Below are 22,571 nucleotides of genomic sequence, written 5' to 3'. Positions count from 1 at the left end.
CTTTTGATGCCTCTCAGCGGCGCAATGACATTCGTTCTTTCTGTTGAAACAAATCATGTCAACTTTGCATCACATCTACGACGTTGACATGAGATTCTGTGCGGCCTCAAATATACGCTACGCCACAGCTATTATTCCTAGTCGAATACTCACGCAGTGATGAGGGATAATAAGCGCAGCACTAGAGCTAATAGCAGAGCTAATAGCAGAGAGGATAGCAGAGCTAATAGCAGAGAGGATAGCAGAGAGGATAGCAGAGAGGATAGCAGAGAGGATAGCAGAGAGGATAGCAGAGAGGATAGCAGAGAGGGTAGCAGAGAGGATAGGCATAGAGGTAGGCACAGAGGTAGGCAAAGAGGTAGCAAGAAGGAGTCGCAAGGAGAAGATGACCGTGGAGGACTGTAAATGCCAGTGATGACTTACAGCAACTCGCCCCACGCTTAGACCCATTGTAGCAGCAGTCTTGTTGTACGTTGAGTAAGGTAGGGTAGCATTGAAACGAAGCGACTAATGCAGCTAAACAGCAGCTGTATGAACCAGCTGGTTTCCAAGTTTAGATTCTTCATTCTAAAAGAGTTCTGCGGTCTTTGGTCCTCGCAAGTTTGTTGACATGACGTTGCCTTTGGCGTGCTGTTTCCCCCATTCACATGGGTGGAGAACTCTTCAGTGAAGTATGGCAGCCAAATCATGCTTACTTCCACCAAAAGCTTCAACTTCAATTTAATATAATTTAATTTACAGAATGGAGATATTTTGAATGTAAACTTAAGCGTAAGTCTTGTTCTAGTGGGATGCTTGTTTTCGTAGCCCCAATATCTGCCGTCTTACCCAAGCACGGCCGCAGCCACCTTCGGCTACACGGACCTCACGATGCCTCCCACGTTCCGTCAACGTCAAGCCAAGCTTTCCCCGATATCATTCTCTGTATAGCTACGGGGCTTATTCAGTCGTCATCACAGCTGACGATGGCGGTGTAGCTGCTCAATGCAGTGACTAAGCCTCCCAAAACTCGGGCCCCTGATTGTCAGCTCACCCAGCAGGACTTCCACGAAGGGTTCTAGATGTTTTGAAAGCCGAACCTCAATCCATGCATCACGGTCTGAAGTTTTTCAGCTGAACAGAAAAGGAGGCTCTAAAAATGTCAGGATTTGCCGGAATCCGACATCGACCCCGGGATCTCCCACATCACGTGTAGATCGGGCCGCGCAATCAGTCCCGGCTGTCACATCGGAAGTCGAAACATGGACATGTGGGGTCCAAAGAGGATTGCGAATCTACAAGGCAACGTCAGAGCTGGAAACCCCCAGCTTTCCGTGACACGACTCCTAGTATGCATCGTTTGGCGCTTTTTCTCCGAACACGCAGGGTTCCCAAAACAAGCTCCCGTACCCCACAAGGCTCTCCCGCCTACCCGTCGAGCCAGCGCCCTCGATGGACTCAGCCATGATTTGAGGCGCAGAGCCGCTTTGCAGGGGTTTATCGTGAGGCTGGAGAAGAACTAGTCTTCTTTCTGGTTGCTTTTACCTAATTCAAGCTTCGCAATCGTCCGATCGAGCTTGGGTCGTCCCATCGAAGGCATGTCAAAGCTCGTTTGAGGTCGGCGGGCAACGACATGCCATCTAAACTCCCGATGTTGCAAGATGCCTGATGGCGATGTCGTGATGCTGTCGAAGTTCAGATGCTGAACGCGTAGACATGTCTGGAGGCTGGTCGAGATCTTCGAGAAACGTCAGTTGAGTGGCAAGGCAACCCGAACTTGAGCAGTAACTGGGGATGGATTTGGAGATCCCCCTTTTGGAATGGAGTAACGAACTGGTCAACATTCAACTATAAAGACCTAGCTTGAGCTCGACCAAAGCAGTTCTTCTTTCCTCATCATTCGCAACAACATCAACAGTTCTCTGCTTTCTTCTACCTCTTCATTCATATCTTGTGCTGTGCACCTCTTAACTTTAGTCATATTTTCGAACATTCGATTCTTAGACGATACCCTCACTTGAACATTTCTCACATTTCTCAACGTTTCTTCAAGACAATCTTTAGTGTCCATTCAAAATGCGTTACTCTACTCTCACCGTTCTTGCTATCGCCCTTCTTACCGGCAATGCCTTGACTGGTAAGTAGCTCCACAGCCAACAGAGACTAGGACTTCAAAAGGTCTCTGAGCATAGTTGCCTGAATAAGAAACTGACTTGCTTGTTCCTCAGCTCCCATGCCCCAAGGCGGCGCTGGTGCCGTCGGAGGTGGTAACGGTGGTGGCTTCGGAGGCGCCAACGGCAACACAGGCAACACCGGCAATGCAGGCAATGCAGGCAACAACAATGCCAACAACGGCCAGAACGGCAACACCAACAACAACCAGGCTCCTCCTCCTCCCAACAACAACAACAATAACAACAACGGCAACAACCAGCAGCAGCCCCCTCCTCCCAACAACAACGGAAATGCCAACAATGCCAACACCGCTAACAACGGTGCCAACAATGCGAATGGAGGAGCCGCCGGTGCCGGCCGTAACGCTGCCGGCAACGGGGCTAACACGGCCGGAGCTGGAGCTGGAGCCGGAGCCGGAGGCAACAACGGCAACTTCGCCAGAGCTGTCAACCCCAACCAGCAACCTCCTCCTCCTCCCGCCAACGGCAACCCGCCTCCTCCTAAGCCGAACCAGGCCAGAGCCGTGAACCCCAACCAGCAGCCTCCCCCGCCTCCTGCGAACGGCAACACTCCTCCTCCCAAGCCGAACGGAGCTCGTGCTCTCAACCCCAACGAGCAGCCTCCCCCGCCCCCTGCCAACGGCAACCCTCCTCCTCCCAAGCCTAACCAGGCCAGAGCTGTCAGCCCGAACCAGCAGCCGCCTCCTCCTCCCGCCAACGGACAGACTCCTCCTCCTCCTAAGCCGAACCAGGCCAGAGCCGTGAACCCAAACCAGCAGCCTCCTCCTCCTCCCGCTAACGGCAACACTCCTCCCCCTCCCAAGCCAAACGGCAAGCGTGCTGTCAACCCCAACCAGCAGCCTCCCCCGCCTCCTGCGAACGGCAACACTCCTCCTCCCAAGCCCAACCAGGCCAGAGCTGTCAACCCGAACCAGCAGCCTCCCCCTCCCCCGGCGAACAACAACGACCCGCCTCCTCCCAAGTCTAACCAGGCTAGGGCTGTCAACCCCAACCAGCAGCCTCCTCCTCCTCCCGCCAACGGCAACACTCCTCCGCCTCCCAAGCCTAACAGGGCTCGCGCTGTGAAGAACAACCAGCAGCCTCCCCCTCACCCTCCCGCCAACCAGCAGGCCCCTCCCCCTCCTGCTATCTAGGGTGGTCTTCTGAGCCAATATCGGCTCGTACTGCTCAGAAGCTCGGACGGCTCGACGATCGGATTCAGAAATTGAGGATTGGACACTGTGTCTCTGAGAGACAAGCAAATAAACTTAGTATTAGTACTTGAGATTGTCGGTTGTCTTACAGCCTCAGACTGATCAATAATAAAACATTGTGTACCGAACATTTCATGGCGCATGCAAACTTTTATTTCAAACCATGTGCCTGAGACCATGCAGTTATCTTGGTTTCGTCCCACGCTCTTTGGAGCTATTACCAGACACTCAAAGTCTTTTCGCTTTTGGCGATGTTTTAAACACGCTTTCCATCATTCGTCTCATCGCGTCATTCCAAACGCCGCAGACTCGTTCTGCTGCTGTACCGTGGTCTTGTACGTCTTGAATTTGCGAGCCGGCACCCCCTTTGAGAACATCTCATCCAGTTCTGCGTAAGATCTACCTCCCGTCTCAGGTTGGAAGTACCAGAGATACAGCAGAGAGAAGAAGCACAAGCCGCCGAAGATGAAGGCGATTTTGGCGCCCAAGTTGGCCTTGTCTGGGTTGAACTTCGTATGGAGTTAGCAGAGGTTTCAAGTTTGTGCTTTTGTTCTCATCTTTCTCACCATGTACGGAATAACAAACTGCCACATGACGTTGATGGAATTCTGCGAGGCATAGCCGATGGCAACAGTCTTGACACGCAGGCGAGATGTCGATGTTTCGGCGAGGAGGGAGAAGGCGGTTGACCCGATCGATACGTTATACCACCAGCTGTAGATGAGGATGAAGGCTACAGTGCCTTTGACCATGGGCTGGCTGGTGCCGGTTCCGAGGCCTCCAGTGATGAGCAAGAAGGCTGTGAGGATAGCTAAGCCGTAAAATGTGAGGTTCCTTCGGCCAACTCTGTCAACAACAGCAGCAGCCATCAGGTTGCCGACGATGGACAGAACCGGTTGAGCGATCTGAAGCTGGTAGCTCATGGAGGTTGAGTAGCCGGCCAGTTGAAGGTAGTAAGTGAAGTATCTGAGAGGGCGAATCAGTAAAGTCTTGCTAGGGTGGAGACGAGTTGTCATACCCTGCGACAAATGAGATACCAGAAAAGGCTTGGATCATTAAGGGCATGATGCTGATGATGGTGCGGCGCAAGTTGGACTTCTTGAAGCATTCAAGGTAGGTCACGCCTTGGGTCTCCTTGCGGACTTCGTCGAGAGTAAGTTCGATGAGGGCAAGCTTTGCTTTGCCCTCATCGCCAGTGTGGCCGAGTCTGCTGAGACTCTTGAGGGCCTGCTCCTTCTTGCCTTTGGAGACGAGCCACCAGGGAGACCTTGAGCATTGTCAGTAACTGTAATCATAACAGGAATTGAAAGATTCTTACTCAGGCATGAAAGGCCACAAGATAGCCGCGACGCCCGCGAAGCCGAACTGGCAGCAAAACACAGTGCGGTATGCCCAGCGAGACTCAACCTGTCCGGTGTAGTTGATGACGATGAACGCAACCAACGGACCAACACCGTAGGCTACACCAACACCGCAAGTAAAGATTCCTCGAAGAGCCAAGGGGGTAATCTTCATAGCAAAGAGTTAGTCAACTGGCAACTCAATGTTGGGAACAGGAAACCTGAATTACCTCGCCAATGTAGCTGACCATGACGGTACCGACAGCACCAACCATGACACCATTGAGAAGCTTGCCCAAGAAGAAGACAGCGTTTGTCGTAGCGATGAACTCGATGGCAACTGCGATGAACGATATGATCAGGGCGAGGGCGAGAACCTTCTTTCGTCCGATAAAGTCGGCAAGTTCAGCTGAGGCGATTGAGGAGATGACTGCCCTGAGCAGAAGAGTAAGCATACAAGCAGTCAAGTGTCTCGACGTCACATTAGACTTACGAAGCAACCGGAGCACCGTTGAAGGCAGATTGCCATACTGCATGAAGAACATAGTCCCCGTTGTACTCGTACCCGAAGTCCTTGCGAAACTCTGGGATTCCCACAACGGCACTCGCTGCTTGAGTGTCGAACGAAAGAAGGATGACGGTCCAACAGGCGTAAACACACCACGCTGACGCCCATGGGTATTTGATAAAGGACTTGAGGATACCGGTTTCGTGATCCTCGTGGTCGGCGGCATGAGCAAGTTGAGAGTCCGCGCTCACTTCGACGTGCTTATGAGAGTCGACCTTTTCGGCTTCGTAGCCGTCATTGTAGGGAGCCATTGTGAATGGCGATCACCAAAACCAAACACAATTACAATGGAGATATGATTGATGCCAAGCGAGTGCAGCAGAGAGGTTGTGGACATGAGATGAGGGTTGCAAGTGGCTTTAATACACAATGCAGAGTTGCAATCAAGGCAATGTTCTCGACTTGCCTCGGAGTGTATATCCGAGCAGTCTGGGGGCCAGTCTGGGGAAATGACCCAGACGTCCGGTTCGAGGGAACCGCCCACTGCCATCTACCGTCGCTAATGTCCCCGTGGGGTGTCAAGATTTATGCGGAGGTGGCACTTTGACAGGGAATAACCAAGACGCTACCAAGGCATGACCGTTGACAAAACTGGAACTGAGAGGCTCTCAACTCCGCATTCAGGATGGATCAATCGTGGGGTGAGGGGTTCGTGAGTGGCTCAAATTGCCTAATTCGGTTAAGAAGGATTGGTTGAATCAGGTGCTAACTTGGTTTCCCCGTATTTTGCAACCCACATCCTTGGTTTTACCCCTCGCCAACCCTCCGCTGAATGTTCTTCAGAGCCTCCAACTGCCTCTTCGGACGATAACAAGCTGATGAACGGGACACTCTGTGATCCGCCGAGTTTTAGAGTTTGACGCTTTTAAACGAGCGCGTAAACCGTCATTTCACCTCCTTCATGAAGTCTGAAGAGCGGTTGCGACGAACTTGACCTTAATACAGACCTACGCCCAAAACATCAATCGGCTCAGTCACCAGACCAGAGTTCGAGTCAAATCCCCAATCACATCCGACAGTACCCGACCAACGCTCATTCCCGAGAGATCGTCACCAAAGTCTAGCATCAATGGCTTCATCAACAACCAGAGGCGCGGAAAGCCTCACCCAATTCCCTTCGAAACCAAGAGTCTTCATCTTGACAGACATCACCAACGAACCCGACGATGCGGAGTCTTTCTGTCGCTACCTGACCTACTCTAACCAATTTCGTACGGAGGGAGTCGTCGCCGTGACGTCCACATGGCTCAAGAACAAAGTCGCGCCGCAGAACCTTCACGAGATCGTGAACGCCTATGAGAAGGTGGTTGACAATCTCAATGCTCATGCGCCTCCCGGTTCTCCCTACCCATCTGCGCAGAGCGTACGGGACCTCATCAAGTCAGGTCCTCCCGTAAGTAGTGCCTACTCCACGGCATCATACAAGCTCGCTCACCACTCTGTACCGCTAGGTTTACGGCATGGAAGCGATCGGCGATGACATCCCCCTCAGCGAAGGCGGCGAGCTCCTTCTCCAGCGATTGACTGCACCCGACACCGATCCTCTTTGGGTTCTCGTTTGGGGTGGCGTTAACGTCCTCGCTGAAGTCCTGCACAAGATCCGCGATCGCCCAGATGCTGCTGCGCTGCGCCAGAAACTGCGTGTTTACACCATCTCGGACCAAGATGATTGCGGCGCCTGGATCCGTCAGCAGTGGCCCGAAATCTTCTACATTTGCTCCGTACATGGTTGGAACCAGTACCAATGTGCTGCTTGGACCGGTATTTCTGCGCCTTGTTCAGGCGACGTGGGAGGACCAGACGGCTCAAAAGTGACGCACGAATGGGTCAAAGAAAACGTTCAAATCGGCCCCTTGGGAGCGGCCTACCCGAATTTCGAGTTCATCATCGAGGGAGACACGCCTACCTTCCTTTACCTCATCCAAAACGGTCTCGGCGTTCCGGAAGAGCCTTCCTACGGATCTTGGGGAGGTCGCTACATTCCCGCCAACGTCAGTTCAAAGGGCTTGCCCGCAAGAGGTCATTTCGCCGATGCTATCGACGCCGTGACTGGCGTGGACGGCAAAACGCACAGATCAAACCAAGCGACCATCTGGCGGTGGAGAAACACTTTCCAAGACGATTTCGCCGCGCGAATGCAGTGGACACTGACGTCTGATTTCAGCAAAGTCAACCACCACCCTGTCCTGTCAGTGAACGGCGACCTTGGCCTGACACCGATTCATGTCGAGGCCGATGCCGGCGGTGTTGTCTCGTTTGATGCGTCTGAAAGCTACGACCCTGACGGCGATAAACTGAGCTACAAGTGGTACCAATACCGCGAACCCAGCTCTCTGCAGACGTATCACGGTCTTGAGGTCTCCGACATCGAGATCAAGCCTGTCAACGAGGATGGAAGCAAGGTGGATGTTCACATTGCGCCAGCGGAAAAGTCTTGTTTGATTTTTAGGGAGAAGATTCCTCTCGAGCGAGGCCTTCCTCTGCATTTGATACTCGAGGTCCAAGACAATGGGTCCCCGGCGTTGACAAGCTACCGCAGAATTATCATTCAACCTATCGACCGGAATTTTAGCTCGAAGAAATAGGGCTCGAATTATCAGTTTTACGAGAGCAACACATAATATCTACCAAAAGAAATAGACCTGCTTTGCCTCGCAGATTCTCATAACAATAATGCTTTGGACGTGAAACTTATGATGACAATTTTGAAGCCTTACACCCAGCACAGGACAAAAACGCGGAATAGGGGTCCACGGTAACAAAGGTCCGATCTTCGTCAACCACGTCTCGGCGATACCCACCGAAAATGCTCCTCGGCCGAGGAAAAACGGTGGGATGTCAATGTCGATAACCTGACCTTTAGTTGCCCTTGAATGGGCTGCGTACGTGTTCGGCTGAAAATTATCAAGAGTTTGACTAAGGTGTCCCCCGACCCTCCGCCGGATTTGTGCCAACTTCATTGGCCGACCCAACCGGCAGAGGGCCGGGAGGCGCCGGATGTGGGGGCCCTTACGAACTGCCGAGCGGGACCCACCATCTCCGCATGTCCCCCGTCGGACTTAGGTCATGAACCCACGTATCTCCATATGCTCATCGTCCGAGCTTCAAACTTTCGGGGTGCGGGTTTCATTAGTCCCCGCTTAATTGTCTAATTCGTGGATTGCGTCATGAGTCGTCGCCTGTTCATTTGCGTTTACTCAACAATTCTTGTAAATCTGCACCTTTACCGCTTCAAAAACCGTGATATAAAACCGCCAGCCGGACTGTTGTAGCATACTATCATCACCGTCTTCAATTGTTCTTCCGCAACTCTCAAAATGGTGCGCTTTGACTCTAACAAGGACATCCCTGACCTTTCGGGCAAGGTCATCATCGTCACCGGCGGCAACATTGGCCTCGGCAAGGAAACGATCACGCAGCTCAGCAAGCGCAACCCAGCCCACATCTACCTCGCAGCTCGAAGCAAGTCCAAGGCGCTGGCTGCTATTGATGATATCAAGAAGGAAGTTCCCAATGCGGCTCCTATCACCTTCCTGGAACTCGATCTGGCGTCCTTTGAGAGCGTCAAGCGTGCCGCTAAAGAGTTCCTCTCCAAGGAGGAAAGGTTACACCTCCTCATCAACAATGCTGGCATTATGGCATGGCCCGCCGGGCTCACAAAAGAGGGCTATGAGGTCCAATTCGGTACCAACCACATGGGCCACGCCCTCTTCACCAAGCTTCTCCTCCCCACACTTCAGAAGACAGCCAAGTCCGACAAGGACAAGGATGTGCGCATTATTTCCCTCTCATCGGCCGCCGAAGCCTGGCCACCGAGGGACGTATACAACTTCGAACAGCTCAAGACCGACATGGCTGCGAACGGCACCTGGGAACGCTACGGCGCCTCGAAACTCGCCAATATCCACCACAGTCGGGCTCTTGCCAAGAGATATCCGGAATTGCGGTGCATTTCCGTCCACCCCGGAGCCGTCAGCACGAACCTTGGGAATCAACTGATGGCCAGCTGGCCCCTTTTCAAGCCCTTGATCTACGGTGCGCTGTGGCTGATCACAAAGTCTGTCAATGAGGGCGCGAAGAACCAACTCTGGGCCGCCGTCAGTCCGGACGCAAAGACTGGTGTGTTCTACTGGCCTGTTGGAGTGACAGGCAAGGATTCGAAGCTTGCGAAGGATGATGAACTCGCTGAGAAGTTGTGGGATTGGACCGAGAAGGAACTGGCGTCGCACGCTTGAGCAAGTTGCAAGAGCCGGCCTAGTCTATGTTAATTGGATGTACGATTGTATGTTGTCAGCACTGTAACTGTTTAAGTTCGTGTATGTACTTGAGAGGTAAAACCCTGTCTTCTTCACTTCGAAGGCCTTTTTCTTTAGGCCCGCCCAAACCAGTGTTTGTTCAGAGCTCAATCTCGGGATACGCATGGTCAAAAACATTGTCTGGATCGTACTTCATCTTCAGCTCCTTCACCCGGGACCACTTCTCTCCGTACATTTCCTCCGCGGTGTTGTCCCCTGGCTTGTTGGTGGCCGGGTAGCCTCGGTCGTGGACTGAGTCCTTCCCCAGTGAACGAAGCCTTCCAATCAGGGATTTACTCCAGATATCTATCTCTTCGGCATATCCTTCGGATGGATACTGATACGAGCACGAGAAGTAGGAGTGACTCCAGTCCACGAAGCAATTAGGCGGCATCTTGTCCGGGTCGATGCTCGTCATCCCGCTCCATGCAATGTTGGGACCCATTGTCTTTGGCATCGTCTCAGCGGCGTCGAGAATAGTCGCAGCAAGCTCATCGGCAGCTTCATCTGTAGGGAGGCGGGAGAGGAAGCAGTTACGTTGGCCACCTCCCAGAGGACATGGCGTTGGCATCTTCTGCTGCCTCAATTTGTCCGGCAGTTCCTCTACGGTAGCCATAAGCAGCGGCGGAGTGTTGTCTTTCCAGGTTTGCAGCACTTCCCTGCCCTTCTTCGCATCCGGACCCGACCAAGTCCGGAAAATGCTGAATGTCACTCCGAGCTGAGGTTGAAAACTGACGAAGTGGTGAATTGTCAGCTCTTTGGGCATCGGGAGAGTGGGAGATGCCTTGAAGTATGCCTGGAGGGTACGTCTGATGTCGCTGCATTCGTAGGCGAGGATACCACCAAGTGGCTATTTTGTTCACAGGTCAGCAGTGAGCCAGATTTCATAGGGCAACTGACTTACATCATACTTGGGGTATACCTTCACCGTCAGACTTGTGATCACGCCAAGATGGCCACATACGCCGCGGATGCCCTCAAGCATCTCCTCGTCCGCGACAACCTGCTCACCCTGCGAATTCACCAACTCTGCGCCGACTACTTGCTCGATACCCATACCGTATAGATGGGTACTAGGCCCGTATCCGCCGTTTGACATCCAACCTGCATATCCTATAATCCAGGTCGTACCGGTTGGCGTCATGAGGCCGACTTCACCGAGCTTAAGAATGACATCTTTGGCGATGATTCCGCCACCTATGACGGCAGTCTGGCGATCTTCTGCAACCTTGACAGTGTTGATGTCGCGCATGTCGATCATGAGAGCATCATGTGCAATACTCCGTGCCCAGAAGTCGTTTCCTCCTCCGCGGATGGTGAACTTGAGGCCCACGGACTTCACCCACCGAATCAGGCGTGCCACCTCGGAGGCGTCTCGCGGCACGGCGATGGCCGCGGGGTGAATGTGCTCAAACCCTAAGGCACCGTCACGAAGTTTACGGTGCTCTACGTAGCTGTTGGATCCGGGCAAGAGGAGCTCAACGGGTGAAGGATTGCTGCTGTCTCCCTGCTCATCTTGGAGCAAGGCGATCATATCGTCCGTAATGACGGTCGTAGATGCCATTGCTAAATATGTCGGGTCTTCAGAGTCGACCTGTTACGGTTCTGGAATTGAGCTCTTCGCTTCGCCTACTTATAAACCTGGGTCGTCATGGAGATGCCGGTAGTCCGTCTGCCCGAGTTTTCCGTGAGCAATAAGATGTCGTCCAATCTAAGTGTTTACTTACTTAACTAGCTCATAAATCATCACACTACCGGAATCCTTCGTTCATGTCATCGGCCAAGCCGCTTGTCTCCGGGTCCTCGCCCACATCAGGTCATGCAGCCAGGAGTTCCTGTTCGGGAAGGTAAGCGGTTCCCGGTTTCAATGCTTTATTTTGCTTGGAATATTAGTCTAGACCCTCATCCATCAGTTCTGTCTCACTTCGCTTTCAAACGATACGTGAGCCAACGAAAACTTGAGCTCACGTGCGACGGCAGAAGCTCCTTGCTTACGCCAAGCCACAGCTTGCGAAGGAACCAGTGTCCTTCTCCGCGTGAGAGAACTCTCTTTTCCATTGGATAAACTTATGATGAGCAGCCACGTCGTCTGAATTGGCTGTGTTCTCCCAACTTTGAGCCGGACTTTATCAGCCGTTCATGATCCCACATACTTATAACCCCGTTATCGCTCTACGTTACTGAGAATGCGGGGATTGCTGTCTCTGCTGGTACTGCTGTCTCTGCTGGTATTGCTGGTATTGCGGGTATTGCTGGTATTGCTGGTATTGCTGGTATTGCTGGTATTGCTGGTATTGCTGGTATTGCTGGTATTGCTGGTATTGCTGGTATTGCTGGTATTGCTGATATTGCTGATATTGGTATTGTTATCATTGTCATCCTTACTGATGCTGTTTCCGTTATGATTCTCTTCATTCCCTCCTGTTTGTTGTTGATTCCAGGGCAATATCATCTGTCATAACTTGAACGATGGTAACCCATTCGAAGCCGTATGTGAATCGCCTAAACCCAAGTTGCGCAGTTCCATTTCAAGTCGTATCACTATGCTTTTCTCGCTTCGGACACTCGCCAAGTGCGGACCCCGTAGTTCGCATTCGGATAAGGGCTTGAACTGACGTTTCCTCCACTCATCCGTCGCAGAACATGAGAAAACTTTCACTGTAGCCGACGTCACACGTACAGTTCAGATGGAGACGTGGAAAACGTCAGGCTGGTAAGAGGGTGACATCGAAGCAACGTTTCTAGTCATGAAAGATGAGGCAACTTCAACCTGGTGTGGGCCATGCCGCGAAACTGGTGAAAACATCCGAAATAACATCACAGGGCTTCGAAAGTCAGGGGTGCCAGGCGGCCGGTGGGCTCAGTACCACCATGACACGCGATGGCCAGGTGGGAGAACAGGCAAAATGTTGGGGGACGCGAGCACTGACTCGCCTTTTGACGAAGAACTTTTTGAAAAGTTGTGAATGCTTCTGTGCATGTGTGAAGACAGGAAGATATTGCCTACCATTGTACATAGCAAAAGAAGTACAGGTTTAGTGACGTTTTCGTGGTGATAAATTTGCGCTGGCATTGACTCGGTGGCAATGGTTCAGACTTTCTTAGTCGGTTATCGCGATGCCGTATCAACGGCCATACGTGCCCATCACGATGTCTCTGGCGTGGCATAGTGGCATTGAAGCTAGATGGGAAGCCCTCAGAACCGAAGGATTTGAACAACATTTTACTCATCTCTCTTCGTCGGAAAAGTAACCGGATTCTCCTTCGTTCGACACGAGAATTGCTCTTATTCGTCCAGTTGACGAGTCGCCCTGGCAATGGGATTTCAGAATCCACTCTGCTCCGTAATATGCGGTCAGCGATGCATCATGTGGAAACTGGATCCCGAAGGGCTTTCTCCGTGAATCCAACTGGGGTGAGGCATTCCCTTCAGATCTTGACAAGTAAACCAGCAGTTTTTGGGTGAAGCATGAATTCGGCCATAAATGGCAGCTTATCAGATGCTCAGAAAAGATTCCAGCTTTATGCTGGGATGGTCAGCACCAAACTCGACCTTTGGCAGACAGATGGGGGATGGGCGTTAGCCAGCCCGAGCACCTGCAGGGGCTCCAGGAAACACGGCAACGGCCCGGACACCGGCTCTCGGACCTCGCAGAGCACAACATATCGAGTACTCATGATTGGATGAGAAAGCCGATTCAAAGCCGTCTAACGAACCGTAACTATCTAGGGATCTATCTCCGTTCGGTAAGACAAACTACGGAGAGATTCGAAAGACGATGTCACACCATCGGCTCTTTTTGGAGACAACTAGCAATGCTCTATGAATAGTCGGCAACCTGAACGTGCTTGGCGAAATGCTCCATGCCTTGAGACGCGTATTGGAAACGCATTTGTTTTTCCGCTTCAAAGTGGCAGAAGATTGAGTTCAAACTCAAAATGATGCGACTAACAGATCGGCCCATTTTGGCGCAGATTTATCCAGATTTATCTGAAGATTTCTGCTGCACCAAAGCTTCCATAAGTGTGTTCCTGGGTCAAGAGACCGAATCTTCTGGGATAGAGCCGGACGCAGAAGATGGAACCCCTTTCTGTATGCGGCCAGAAGGGGAAAATTGACGAAATAACGCGCTGAAGACCGTTGAAGAAAATCAACCCCGACCCGCTGCCAACACCATGGAAGACGGGCCAGTCTTCTCGAAATCTTGGTCAACCCTCACTGCCGCGTGCGTGCTTTGACCTCCAGTGGATACGGTGAGATGGTCATCCCTGCACAGGTGACGATCCCCTCATCCCTCCGTTTGAGCCGGCCCAGGGTCAGCCGCAGAAACGGCTTCGGGGCGCCCTGTTCTGGTTAGTGATCGACCTGTCAAGGAATGTCACCGGCCGGTTGTGGATTCTCAGATATGAAGGCTCGATGGGCCTGCCAAGCCGTATTCCTCGCAGCGGCTCCGTGAATCTGTCGATTGGATGGAGTACAAGTCTGGCCTTCATTGCCCTTCCCCAGATCCAGTACCACTAGTCTCCTGTTTCCCGTCGAGATTGACTCGTGGAGGTGTAGGGATGGCCAGATGAACCACGGAGCTTTAACTGACGTCTGCGCCTAACCTGGATCTGGGATCGACCTCTCTTCTCTCCTCTCTTCTCTGTCCAGTCCCCATCTGAGGTCAACACCACAGAGACGATGATCGGACCAGGCGGCGATGCGCCCATGGCGCTGGGCGTCCTCTGGGGCTTGACTGCCATGGCTCTCTGCTTCGTCATCCTGCGTCTTTGGACGCGGTTGAGGGTACTCCAGGCATACGGCATGGACGACCATTTCTTCAACTTCGCATTCGTGAGTAATTCCAATGTCTTTATCCTGTCAATGTGAAGCAAGCATTAGCGGTTATCTGGGACGCAAGTGATCTAACTCTGGCCTCCCTTAGGTTCTCTTTATCGCATACGATGTCATGCTCACGATAGCGTCCTTCTATGGCTTCGGCAGAAACATCAGCGAACTCGAGACATCATACGACATATCCCGCGCCATCTTGTACGAAGCCATCGGCCAAACCATCCTCGTCGTCGGCACGGTTGTCTCAAAGACGTCTTTAGCATTATTCCTTCTGCGTCTCGTCACCTCCCGTTTACATCAATTCATCATTATCTTCCCAGTCGTCGTTCTCGGTGTTCTGGTCGTCGTATCACTCTTCGTTTTCTGGTTCTCCTGCACACCGATCGAGTTTCTGTGGAACAGGCTCCTTCCGGACGGCACATGCCCGATCGACCCCGGGCCGATATCGACAGCGGCCGGAGTATGGAGTGTGGTGGTCGACTTCTGGTATGCCGTGACGCCATGGGTTTTGCTTTGGAAGCTTCAGATGCCGAGAAGGGAGAAGCTCCTCATCAATATCAGTATGAGTCTGGGAGTCATGTACGTCACCGCCATGTGACTCATCTACAACGGATGTGTCGCATCATAAGTCGTCCTCGATGGGAGCTAACCGTCATTCAGTGCCGGAGCTTGCGGAATCCAGCGGGCCTTGGAATTGAAGAACTTAAGCAGTGCGAACTTCACCAGTAAGTTACGGAGACACAGCGCAGCGCGAGACCATTCGCTACATGTTATAGCGAAGAAGGATTGCTGATGAATCCAACCACATTGTAGAGGATACTGTCGGCCTTATCGTCTGGCATGCGGCAGAACTGGCGACAACTTTGGTGAGTAGCTTCCATATCCCGCAAGGAAACCTGTGTTCACCTCAAAATCTCCAGGTGTGCATTGGCATCCCCGTTTGTCGCCCCCTATTCAAGAGCTGGCTCGATCTGTGGACGTCTCGAAACGGCAGCAAACCCACCCGCGGCCCGTACACGAGAGACATGACCGGATCATTCATGATGAGAACGATCGGAGGTACCGACTACACTGTCCGAGTTGGCCTTAAAACCCCGGAACCGTTTTTAGGGTTTTCTGGCGAGCGAAGTGGTTACGAGACAAGCGGCACCGAGCGGTCGAACGGAAAAGGATATGGCCACGACAACAACAGCGTTGAATCGATTCTGGGACCGGAACTGAAGAAAAGCCAGACTCGCGAAGGACACAACCGAGGATGGTCAAAGGGGTCGGGAAGGAGCGTGGACCAAAACATTTGGGTGAAATCCGAGGTTGTGGTCAAGTCGACAGTGAGGGAGTGAAAAGGAGGAAAACTTACAGAAACGCAACGGTCCCTAACGCTCAAAATTCGGGCAAGGAAGGGCCAGCTTTTATTCAAAAAGTCGCAAGTGTACTGGACAGACACGCGAATCATGACTAGATGTACTAATACCCCTAAGATGTCAATGTCGACAAAATCAAGACACATGATGAAAAATTGTTTCTCGCTCCTCGCCTCTCTGACGAAAATAATGTTAGCGATGCTGGCAGTGATAACTTCGCCGTCTCTCGAACCTTAACGTCTCGTCGTTGAATACGACTCTGCCTCCTCCAGATTCTCCGCCAACCAACGATAAGTTAGGCTGGCCCAAAAGATGGCGGTAACTACTATATTCACGACCACATAAAGAGGGGAAGTCTGCATGAGTTCTGCCAAGAAGGACGCGGCGAAGTGGCACAGCAGAGGCACAGACCGGGGTCCGAGATCTCGGCGCGGTCGATTTGGTTGCCAGTCCGGTCGATTCCCCGGTACAACCATCATGTTTTCGGAAGGTAGTCCGGATCCGGGCCTCTCCGGGCCCGCAGCCCGGTCTACCGGTGCGGGTATCTCATCTAATCGTGCAGCAGGCGCTTCTCGTCTCGCCACCAACGTACTTCCAACACATTTACCAACGAGCCCATAACCCACTTCTTTTCTCTCCACGACCTCTTACCGTCTGTTGTTTGGACTTCAGAATTGCATCTCTGACATGGTTCCCTAGCTGCAGAACCGTTCAATTCCGATACAACGCCGGTCACGGTATTCTGTCTGATGGGCTCGGGCTAAAGCGGCTCGACATGCATTATCACCGGCACAAGGGCTACTCGGGCCAAGTTCTATAAGAAGTTGTGCGTCGGACACTGTTCTTTCGAAACACGTGGTTCTCACCAAGCCACTCTGGCAAACCTCTCGAGGCTCCGTAATATGTCGTTGTGGGACATCATTGTCGTCGGCGGTGGCCTCGCTGGCTCCGTCATCTCCAACCGTCTCCTCCATAAGGATCCTTCTTTGAAAATCCTCCTTGTTGAGGCTGGCCCCAACGTCAATGGCCTCGATTCAATCGCCTACCCGAACACTAGCACTGGTGCTGGGAGCGATCTCGATTGGGGTTACACGTCGATCCCTCAAGTCAACGTGGATAACCGGTCCATCGCTTCTCCTGCCGGCAAAGCCCTAGGAGGAGGAACAGCCATCAACGGAGGTGAGTCTAGAATCTCTGCTGAAGTTTCTTTGCTAATCATGGAGACAGCCGCCTGGGTTCGCGGTCACACCGTTGACTACGACTTGTGGGCCGAAGAAGTTGGCGACGATCGTTGGAGCTACGAAGGACAGCTTTCCTACATGAGACAAACGGAGAAGTTCTTCAACACCAGCATCAACCCCTCCCAGCATGGTGCCGATGGCTCCATGATCGTCCAGGGCGTCACTCCGATGCACCGCCAGTTCCCAATGCGCGAGAAGCTGGCCGAATCTTACGAGGCCCTCGGCGTCCACGCTCTTCCCCAACTGGATGCGAATGCCGGGAACCCTATCGGGTACGGCGATCTCCAGGAGAACAGAGCCGAAGGTCGCAGGCAGCTGTCTTCCGAAGCTTTTCCCTTGGATGGTGTGACTGTGGTGACTAACACCATGGTTGAGCGCATCCTGATCGATAAGACTCGGAATGGCACTGCTGTGACGGCCAAGGGCATCCGTCTCCAGAATGGAACGGAATACTTTGGCCGCAAGACAATCCTCACCGCCGGCGCATACCGAACCCCTCATCTTCTCATGCTCTCCGGCATTGGCCCTGCCGGCATCCTCAAGGAGCACGAAATTGAAGTTAAGCTGGATCAGCCCGAGGTTGGCCAGAACTTACACGACCACATTCTCATGGCCACCGCGTGGAAAGTCAAGAACCCGTCTGAGGGCTGGGCCTACGAGTCCGACAACCCCCTTTTCAAGGAGCCTCAGTACGGACTCGGCAACAAGATAGACTTCATCGCCACCACCACTCTCCCCAAGGAAGGTCTCGCAGCAGCCATCGCCGAAGACGAAGGCGCCGAGCCGGGCCCAGACCATCCCCTCTTGCGCCAGGACCGCGCTCATGTATCCCACTCCTTGCAATACAACGGTGCATCAACCGACGAGTCCGCCATCCTGATGCTGTCCATCGTCCTCATCGACACTTCACGCGGTTCAGTGGGCATATCATCCGTCAACATCAGCGACTACCCGTTGATTGATCCCAAGTACTTGAGCACGGCGGTCGACAGATACGCCGCCCGCGAGGCACTCAAGTTTGACACTAAGCTTCTCGGAAGCACTTTGACGCCCGTGGGTCGTGATATTCTCGATGGGGAGCTCGCAGCCGACGCACCGCTTACCGTAAACTCTACCGACGAGGCTTTCAGCGCCCGCGCTCGTCAAGTTGCAGGGTGAGTTTTTCTTATTTCAGAGCACGTTATCAACGTCCCGACAAGCTGACAGCGAACGCAGATCCTGCTTTCATCCCAGCGGTACTGCCGCGATGGGTAAGGTGGTCGATACCAATCTCAGTGTTAAGGGTGTCGAGGGTCTCTTCGTTGCGGATTCGTCTGTCTTCCCGCACTCCATCTCGGCCAATTTGCAAGTTGCCATGTACGCTTTGGCTCTGCAGGCGGCAGACATCATTGGAGAGAAATGAAGCAAACGTTTATAACTTAGGGATTATTTGCCCCAGATTCGGTAGAGATAATGCACTTTGCGACATGTTCCATTCCACGTCGTCGCCTGCATCGGGTTGCCTCGCTTGGGTGAATTGGGCTGGTAGCCTGCGTGTATCTGGTTGGATCCCAAGGCGTGGACGGACTGTTCCGAGACCAAATCACATGGTTGCACAAGTGATCTCATTCTCTAGAAAGGGAGGGAAACAAGCATAAGTAAACGCGCAAATGCGCAGCTGAGCGAAGAGATGGGGACACGAGAAAGTACCTAGCGTACTTGTGTGCAGCCAGCTACAGCTCCCAGGCTCACAATCGGAAATCCACAACAACTTCAGAACGCCTGATCTCCCTCAACTTTCGAATGAATAAGAGAGACATAGAGAGAATAGGCATTCAATTTCTCTCTAGAAACGATGAGAGGTGACAGAACAGAGTTGATCCAGCTTAACTGGGCGGCAGCTCCCAGGAAAACACCCCACCTCTTCCCCACAAAAGCGAGCGCTACATAAGCCTCAAAGTTTGTCCAAAAATCATCAACCAGCATTGGCCTGCTGGCGAAATGGCATCGCGTCAGATTTCGGCTGCTTCCAAGTCATACTCTGAAGATTCTAGGTTCGATCCCTAGGTAGGTCGATTCTTTTGCATCTTCCACAGACAGGACCGGCAATTCTTTTTGCATCCTTTATTCACTCCGATATTTTTTTTGTCCTCTAATGATTCTCAGTCAAGAAGTCCAATGTGATCTATTTTTTCGTAAAACTGTTGACGGCTCTTTGTGTTTGACCATTGCAGCACTCCTCATTCAAGCTCGAGTCCCAAGATGCCTACGGAGAGACTACTGGACGGTCACGATTCTGATCACAACCGCAGCCAACCGCAGATACCGGCCCCTCCCACCCGTCACCAGCCGCCGCAAACGCTTATCTACGGGCAAGGTACCCCAAAAGGACCCCTACCTTGCCCGCCAGCAGCAGAATGGGAAGAATGACCACACCTCCACCGAGATCGGGAGCACATCCGACGATACCCATTTTCCGGCCGTCAAAAACGCCTTCCACGCCTTTTCTCCAAAACGTCAACATCACCCACCGCCAGCGAACCTCCCCGCCTCCCCCCTCCTCGGCACGCCGTGCTACCACGTCGGCATCGCTCCCGTCGTTGTGTCCCTTATCCTCTACCCCCCACTCAATTGGGGAAGATCGTGCGGTGCCTTCCTCTTCTCAACTTCGTTTTTGTTTGTGATTCAGGAATATCGAGAGACTTCAACACCACCATGTCGGCCTCCCTCCCCGGCAGCCGCGAGCTGCCCGCCTCCCAGTATGATCTCAGCACGTACTGGGGTCGCGTGCGACACAACATGGGCCTGACGGACCCGAGGTACGAGATCTCTTTTGCTTTTTGCGCTGCGACTCCGCGGGGACGAAGTCGCGATGCCCTCATGCGCGCGCGCGAGATTAGATCACAGCTAACATGGCACCCACCCACCGCACAGCACCCTCCTCGTTGGCAGCACCGGTCTCGAGCAAGCCAAGTCCCTCCTCACCGATTACAAGCAAGGAAAGATCCCGACAATGACGCCCGACCTCTGGAAGGCCAAGAAGGTCGTCGACTCGACCCTCCACCCAGGTGCGACGAGCCCATGATCTTCCCAAACAACCCCGAGCGGGCTCGTTGCGCTCTCGACTAACACCGCGGCGCGCGCCCGTCCAGACACCGGCGAACCGGTCACGCTCCCCTTCCGCATGTCCGCTTTCGTGCTCACCAACTTGGTCGTCACGGCCGGCATGCTCCAGCCCGGACTCGGCGTCAGTGTTCCCCCTCCCCCGCAACCGTACACGACCCTCGGCCGGTCTCTGACATATTCCAAAGACGGCAGGAACGGTCGCCTGGCAGGTCGTCAACCAGTCCCTCAACGTCGCCATCAACTCGGCAAACGCGAACAAATCCTCCCCGCTAACTTGGCGCAAGCTCGGCGAGTCCTACGCCATGGCCGTCTCAGTGTCCTGCGGTGTCGCCGTCGGTCTCAACAAGCTCGTCCCCCGCCTCCGCTCCCTCTCCCCGGCATCCCGCACGACCCTGACCCGCCTCGTCCCCTTCGCCGCCGTCGCCTCCGCCGGTGCTCTCAACGTCCTGCTCATGCGCGGCGAGGAGATCCGCAAGGGCATCGACGTGTTCCCCGTCCTGTCGGAAGAAGAGCTCAAGAAGAGGGAGAAGGAGGGCGGCGACACCCAGGTCCAGTCCCTGGGCCGCAGCAAGAAGGCGGCTACCATCGCCGTCGGTGAGACAGCTGCCAGCCGTGTGTTCAACTCCACCCCGATCATGGTTATCCCGCCCCTGGTTCTGGTCCGTCTGCAAAAGACAGAGTGGCTGAAGCAGCGCCCTCGTCTGACTGTCCCCATCAACCTCGGTCTCATTCTGGTGACGAGCTACGCCGTGCTCCCGCTTGCCCTAGCTGTCTTCCCTCAGAAGGAGAGCATCAGCGCCGACAAGCTCGAGCCCGAGTTCCACGGCCGCGGCGGCGAGAACGGCATGGTGGTGTTCAATAGGGGTATATAGACTACTTGCTATGCAGCTGGGATAGACATTGTGAAGTCACGAAAAAGCGAGCAAAGCTCAAGGGGGACCCGGCCGTTCATCGCAAATCATAGAAAGGGGGCCGGACGGGAAGTTCTTGCCGAGCGATTTTCTGATGCTCTTTGATGTCTGGCCGTCCCCGGACGCGCGCAATATGGGACTGCAAATCCGGTGTCAGATCGGATGTGAAAAGCGTTTCACGCCCCCAGGTTTCTGCTTGGCACGGAGGCCCCGCCGATAGTGTCCGGCTTCGCTCCGTGGTCAACGGGCTGAGAGATCAGGCTGCACAAAGGGTGCGGCCGCTGATGAGGCCTTCGTCATCTAGACGTTCTAGCCAGAGACGCACATGTCGGCTATGTAGCCTGCTTAGAGACTCATGGTTACACTAGGTAGAGGACCCTATAGAAAGCCGTAATGATTTGATCGCAAGTCAGCCGTTCTTGGCAAGCTGGCTGGGAATCAGCGGAGGGCGTCGTGAATCTCGAGGAGTGTTTCGTGGTGTTATCGCATTCGCAGAGTTAGGTTCGGGTTCGAGAGTGAGGCGAGGTGCCAGAGGCTTGGGACGGCGTAGGATTCGCCGAGTAGTGACGGCGCGGTGGAATGGCGCAGTCGGGCGTCCTCCGCAGCCACAGTCAACCAAGCAGCCTCAGAGAAAGCCCGAGGTAAGCTTCGACATGCCGCAAACACAGGTATGCCAGTGTAAGCCGTTTCAGCTGCCGGTGGGCAGTCGGAGGTTGTCGTTGCTGTTGCTGACGACGATTATGTGTGTGTGTCTCTGTATGTTCAGACGACTTCTTTTGCGATGAATGACCTACGAAATACTGGCCGACGGGTAACCATATGCCGTGACGACGGCTCCGCTTCCATGAGATTGTAACGTCAACAAATCATACCGATGGGCGGCGATTGGTGCCACCGGCACACCACATCGGGTCAGCTTGGGATGCTGCGCTTGGCTAGGGAATCGCCACCGGGCCAAGAGAGACGAGGAGGGGTTTGCGGGGTTATGGGTTGTTGAGGCTTGAAGCGCCTGGCGGAAGAAGTAGGTCCCAATGGCACCGTCCGCGATGTGACGGTATCTCACGAGGCGTCTTCCGCCCTTCTAGTCCGTTCCCATGGCGGCCCGTTTTGTCCCAAGGCTATTTCGAGGACGTCGTTGCGCCAGCTGCCTGTGCGGTGAAAATGATCTGAGTCCATGGTCGAGTTGAAAAGCCAGCATAGGAGCTTCGACTGCTAGTCAAGCCTCAGCAACAAAGAGACTTTTTGCGTTGATTGGCATCATTGGCCGCGGTCTCGCATTTTAACCTTTTTCTAGGGCGATTCTGCGTTTTCTGTCCCGCCCTGGGGGCTTCTTAATTTGGATCCTGGTGACGGGTTGTTGGTGGAAGACAAGGTTCAATCCGAGACTGATACATATGTTGGCTGCCGGGTGCAATAATCGAGGTTGTTTTTTCGGACGGACTCGAGAGCTGACTGGCGATACAACCAGGATGTCAAGTCTTCAAGGAGCCATGCGGGAGACAGAGTGACATAAGCATGGGGTCGGTAGCGGGGAGAAACAGGCGAG

At 53.5% G+C, this 22,571-nt stretch overlaps 8 protein-coding genes across 8 annotated transcripts; 6 read left to right on the top strand and 2 right to left on the bottom strand.

The window, feature by feature from the left end:
• Positions 1-2,055: 2,055 nt before the first annotated feature.
• CkaCkLH20_09866 (uncharacterized protein) lies at positions 2,056-3,307 on the top strand (the record flags this gene model as incomplete). Its single annotated transcript, XM_038892581.1, has 2 exons — positions 2,056-2,116; positions 2,208-3,307. 2 exons carry the CDS (start codon positions 2,056-2,058, stop codon positions 3,305-3,307), a joined length of 1,161 nt encoding a protein of 386 aa, XP_038742148.1.
• Positions 3,308-3,648: 341 nt separating this feature from the next.
• On the bottom strand, positions 3,649-5,526 carry CkaCkLH20_09865 (uncharacterized protein; the record flags this gene model as incomplete). Its single annotated transcript, XM_038892580.1, has 6 exons — positions 3,649-3,876; positions 3,934-4,333; positions 4,386-4,634; positions 4,686-4,876; positions 4,938-5,142; positions 5,201-5,526. 6 exons carry the CDS (start codon positions 5,524-5,526, stop codon positions 3,649-3,651), a joined length of 1,599 nt encoding a protein of 532 aa, XP_038742147.1.
• An 818-nt stretch (positions 5,527-6,344) lies between these two features.
• On the top strand, positions 6,345-7,860 carry CkaCkLH20_09864 (uncharacterized protein; the record flags this gene model as incomplete). The annotated part of the gene is made up of 2 exons (XM_038892579.1): positions 6,345-6,668; positions 6,727-7,860. 2 exons carry the CDS (start codon positions 6,345-6,347, stop codon positions 7,858-7,860), a joined length of 1,458 nt encoding a protein of 485 aa, XP_038742146.1.
• Positions 7,861-8,592: 732 nt separating this feature from the next.
• CkaCkLH20_09863 (retinol dehydrogenase) lies at positions 8,593-9,510 on the top strand (the record flags this gene model as incomplete). The annotated part of the gene is made up of 1 exon (XM_038892578.1): positions 8,593-9,510. The coding sequence occupies one exon, from the start codon at positions 8,593-8,595 to the stop codon at positions 9,508-9,510; it is 918 nt and encodes a 305-aa protein (XP_038742145.1).
• Positions 9,511-9,670: 160 nt separating this feature from the next.
• On the bottom strand, positions 9,671-11,134 carry CkaCkLH20_09862 (uncharacterized protein; the record flags this gene model as incomplete). Its single annotated transcript, XM_038892577.1, has 2 exons — positions 9,671-10,420; positions 10,475-11,134. The coding sequence occupies 2 exons, from the start codon at positions 11,132-11,134 to the stop codon at positions 9,671-9,673; spliced, it is 1,410 nt and encodes a 469-aa protein (XP_038742144.1).
• Positions 11,135-14,254: 3,120 nt separating this feature from the next.
• Positions 14,255-15,747, top strand: CkaCkLH20_09861 (uncharacterized protein; the record flags this gene model as incomplete). The annotated part of the gene is made up of 5 exons (XM_038892576.1): positions 14,255-14,407; positions 14,499-14,986; positions 15,068-15,132; positions 15,221-15,273; positions 15,328-15,747. 5 exons carry the CDS (start codon positions 14,255-14,257, stop codon positions 15,745-15,747), a joined length of 1,179 nt encoding a protein of 392 aa, XP_038742143.1.
• A 923-nt stretch (positions 15,748-16,670) lies between these two features.
• On the top strand, positions 16,671-18,411 carry CkaCkLH20_09860 (GMC oxidoreductase; the record flags this gene model as incomplete). Its single annotated transcript, XM_038892575.1, has 3 exons — positions 16,671-16,947; positions 16,996-18,163; positions 18,225-18,411. 3 exons carry the CDS (start codon positions 16,671-16,673, stop codon positions 18,409-18,411), a joined length of 1,632 nt encoding a protein of 543 aa, XP_038742142.1.
• A 1,292-nt stretch (positions 18,412-19,703) lies between these two features.
• CkaCkLH20_09859 (tricarboxylate carrier) lies at positions 19,704-20,986 on the top strand (the record flags this gene model as incomplete). Its single annotated transcript, XM_038892574.1, has 4 exons — positions 19,704-19,807; positions 19,923-20,056; positions 20,141-20,235; positions 20,300-20,986. The coding sequence occupies 4 exons, from the start codon at positions 19,704-19,706 to the stop codon at positions 20,984-20,986; spliced, it is 1,020 nt and encodes a 339-aa protein (XP_038742141.1).
• Between the last annotated feature and the right edge of the window lie 1,585 nt (positions 20,987-22,571).

This window comes from Colletotrichum karsti, assembly GCF_011947395.1.
Source record: "Colletotrichum karsti strain CkLH20 chromosome Unknown Scaffold36, whole genome shotgun sequence".
NCBI lineage: Eukaryota > Fungi > Ascomycota > Sordariomycetes > Glomerellales > Glomerellaceae > Colletotrichum > Colletotrichum karsti.
This window is presented reverse-complemented; position numbering and strand designations above follow the sequence as displayed.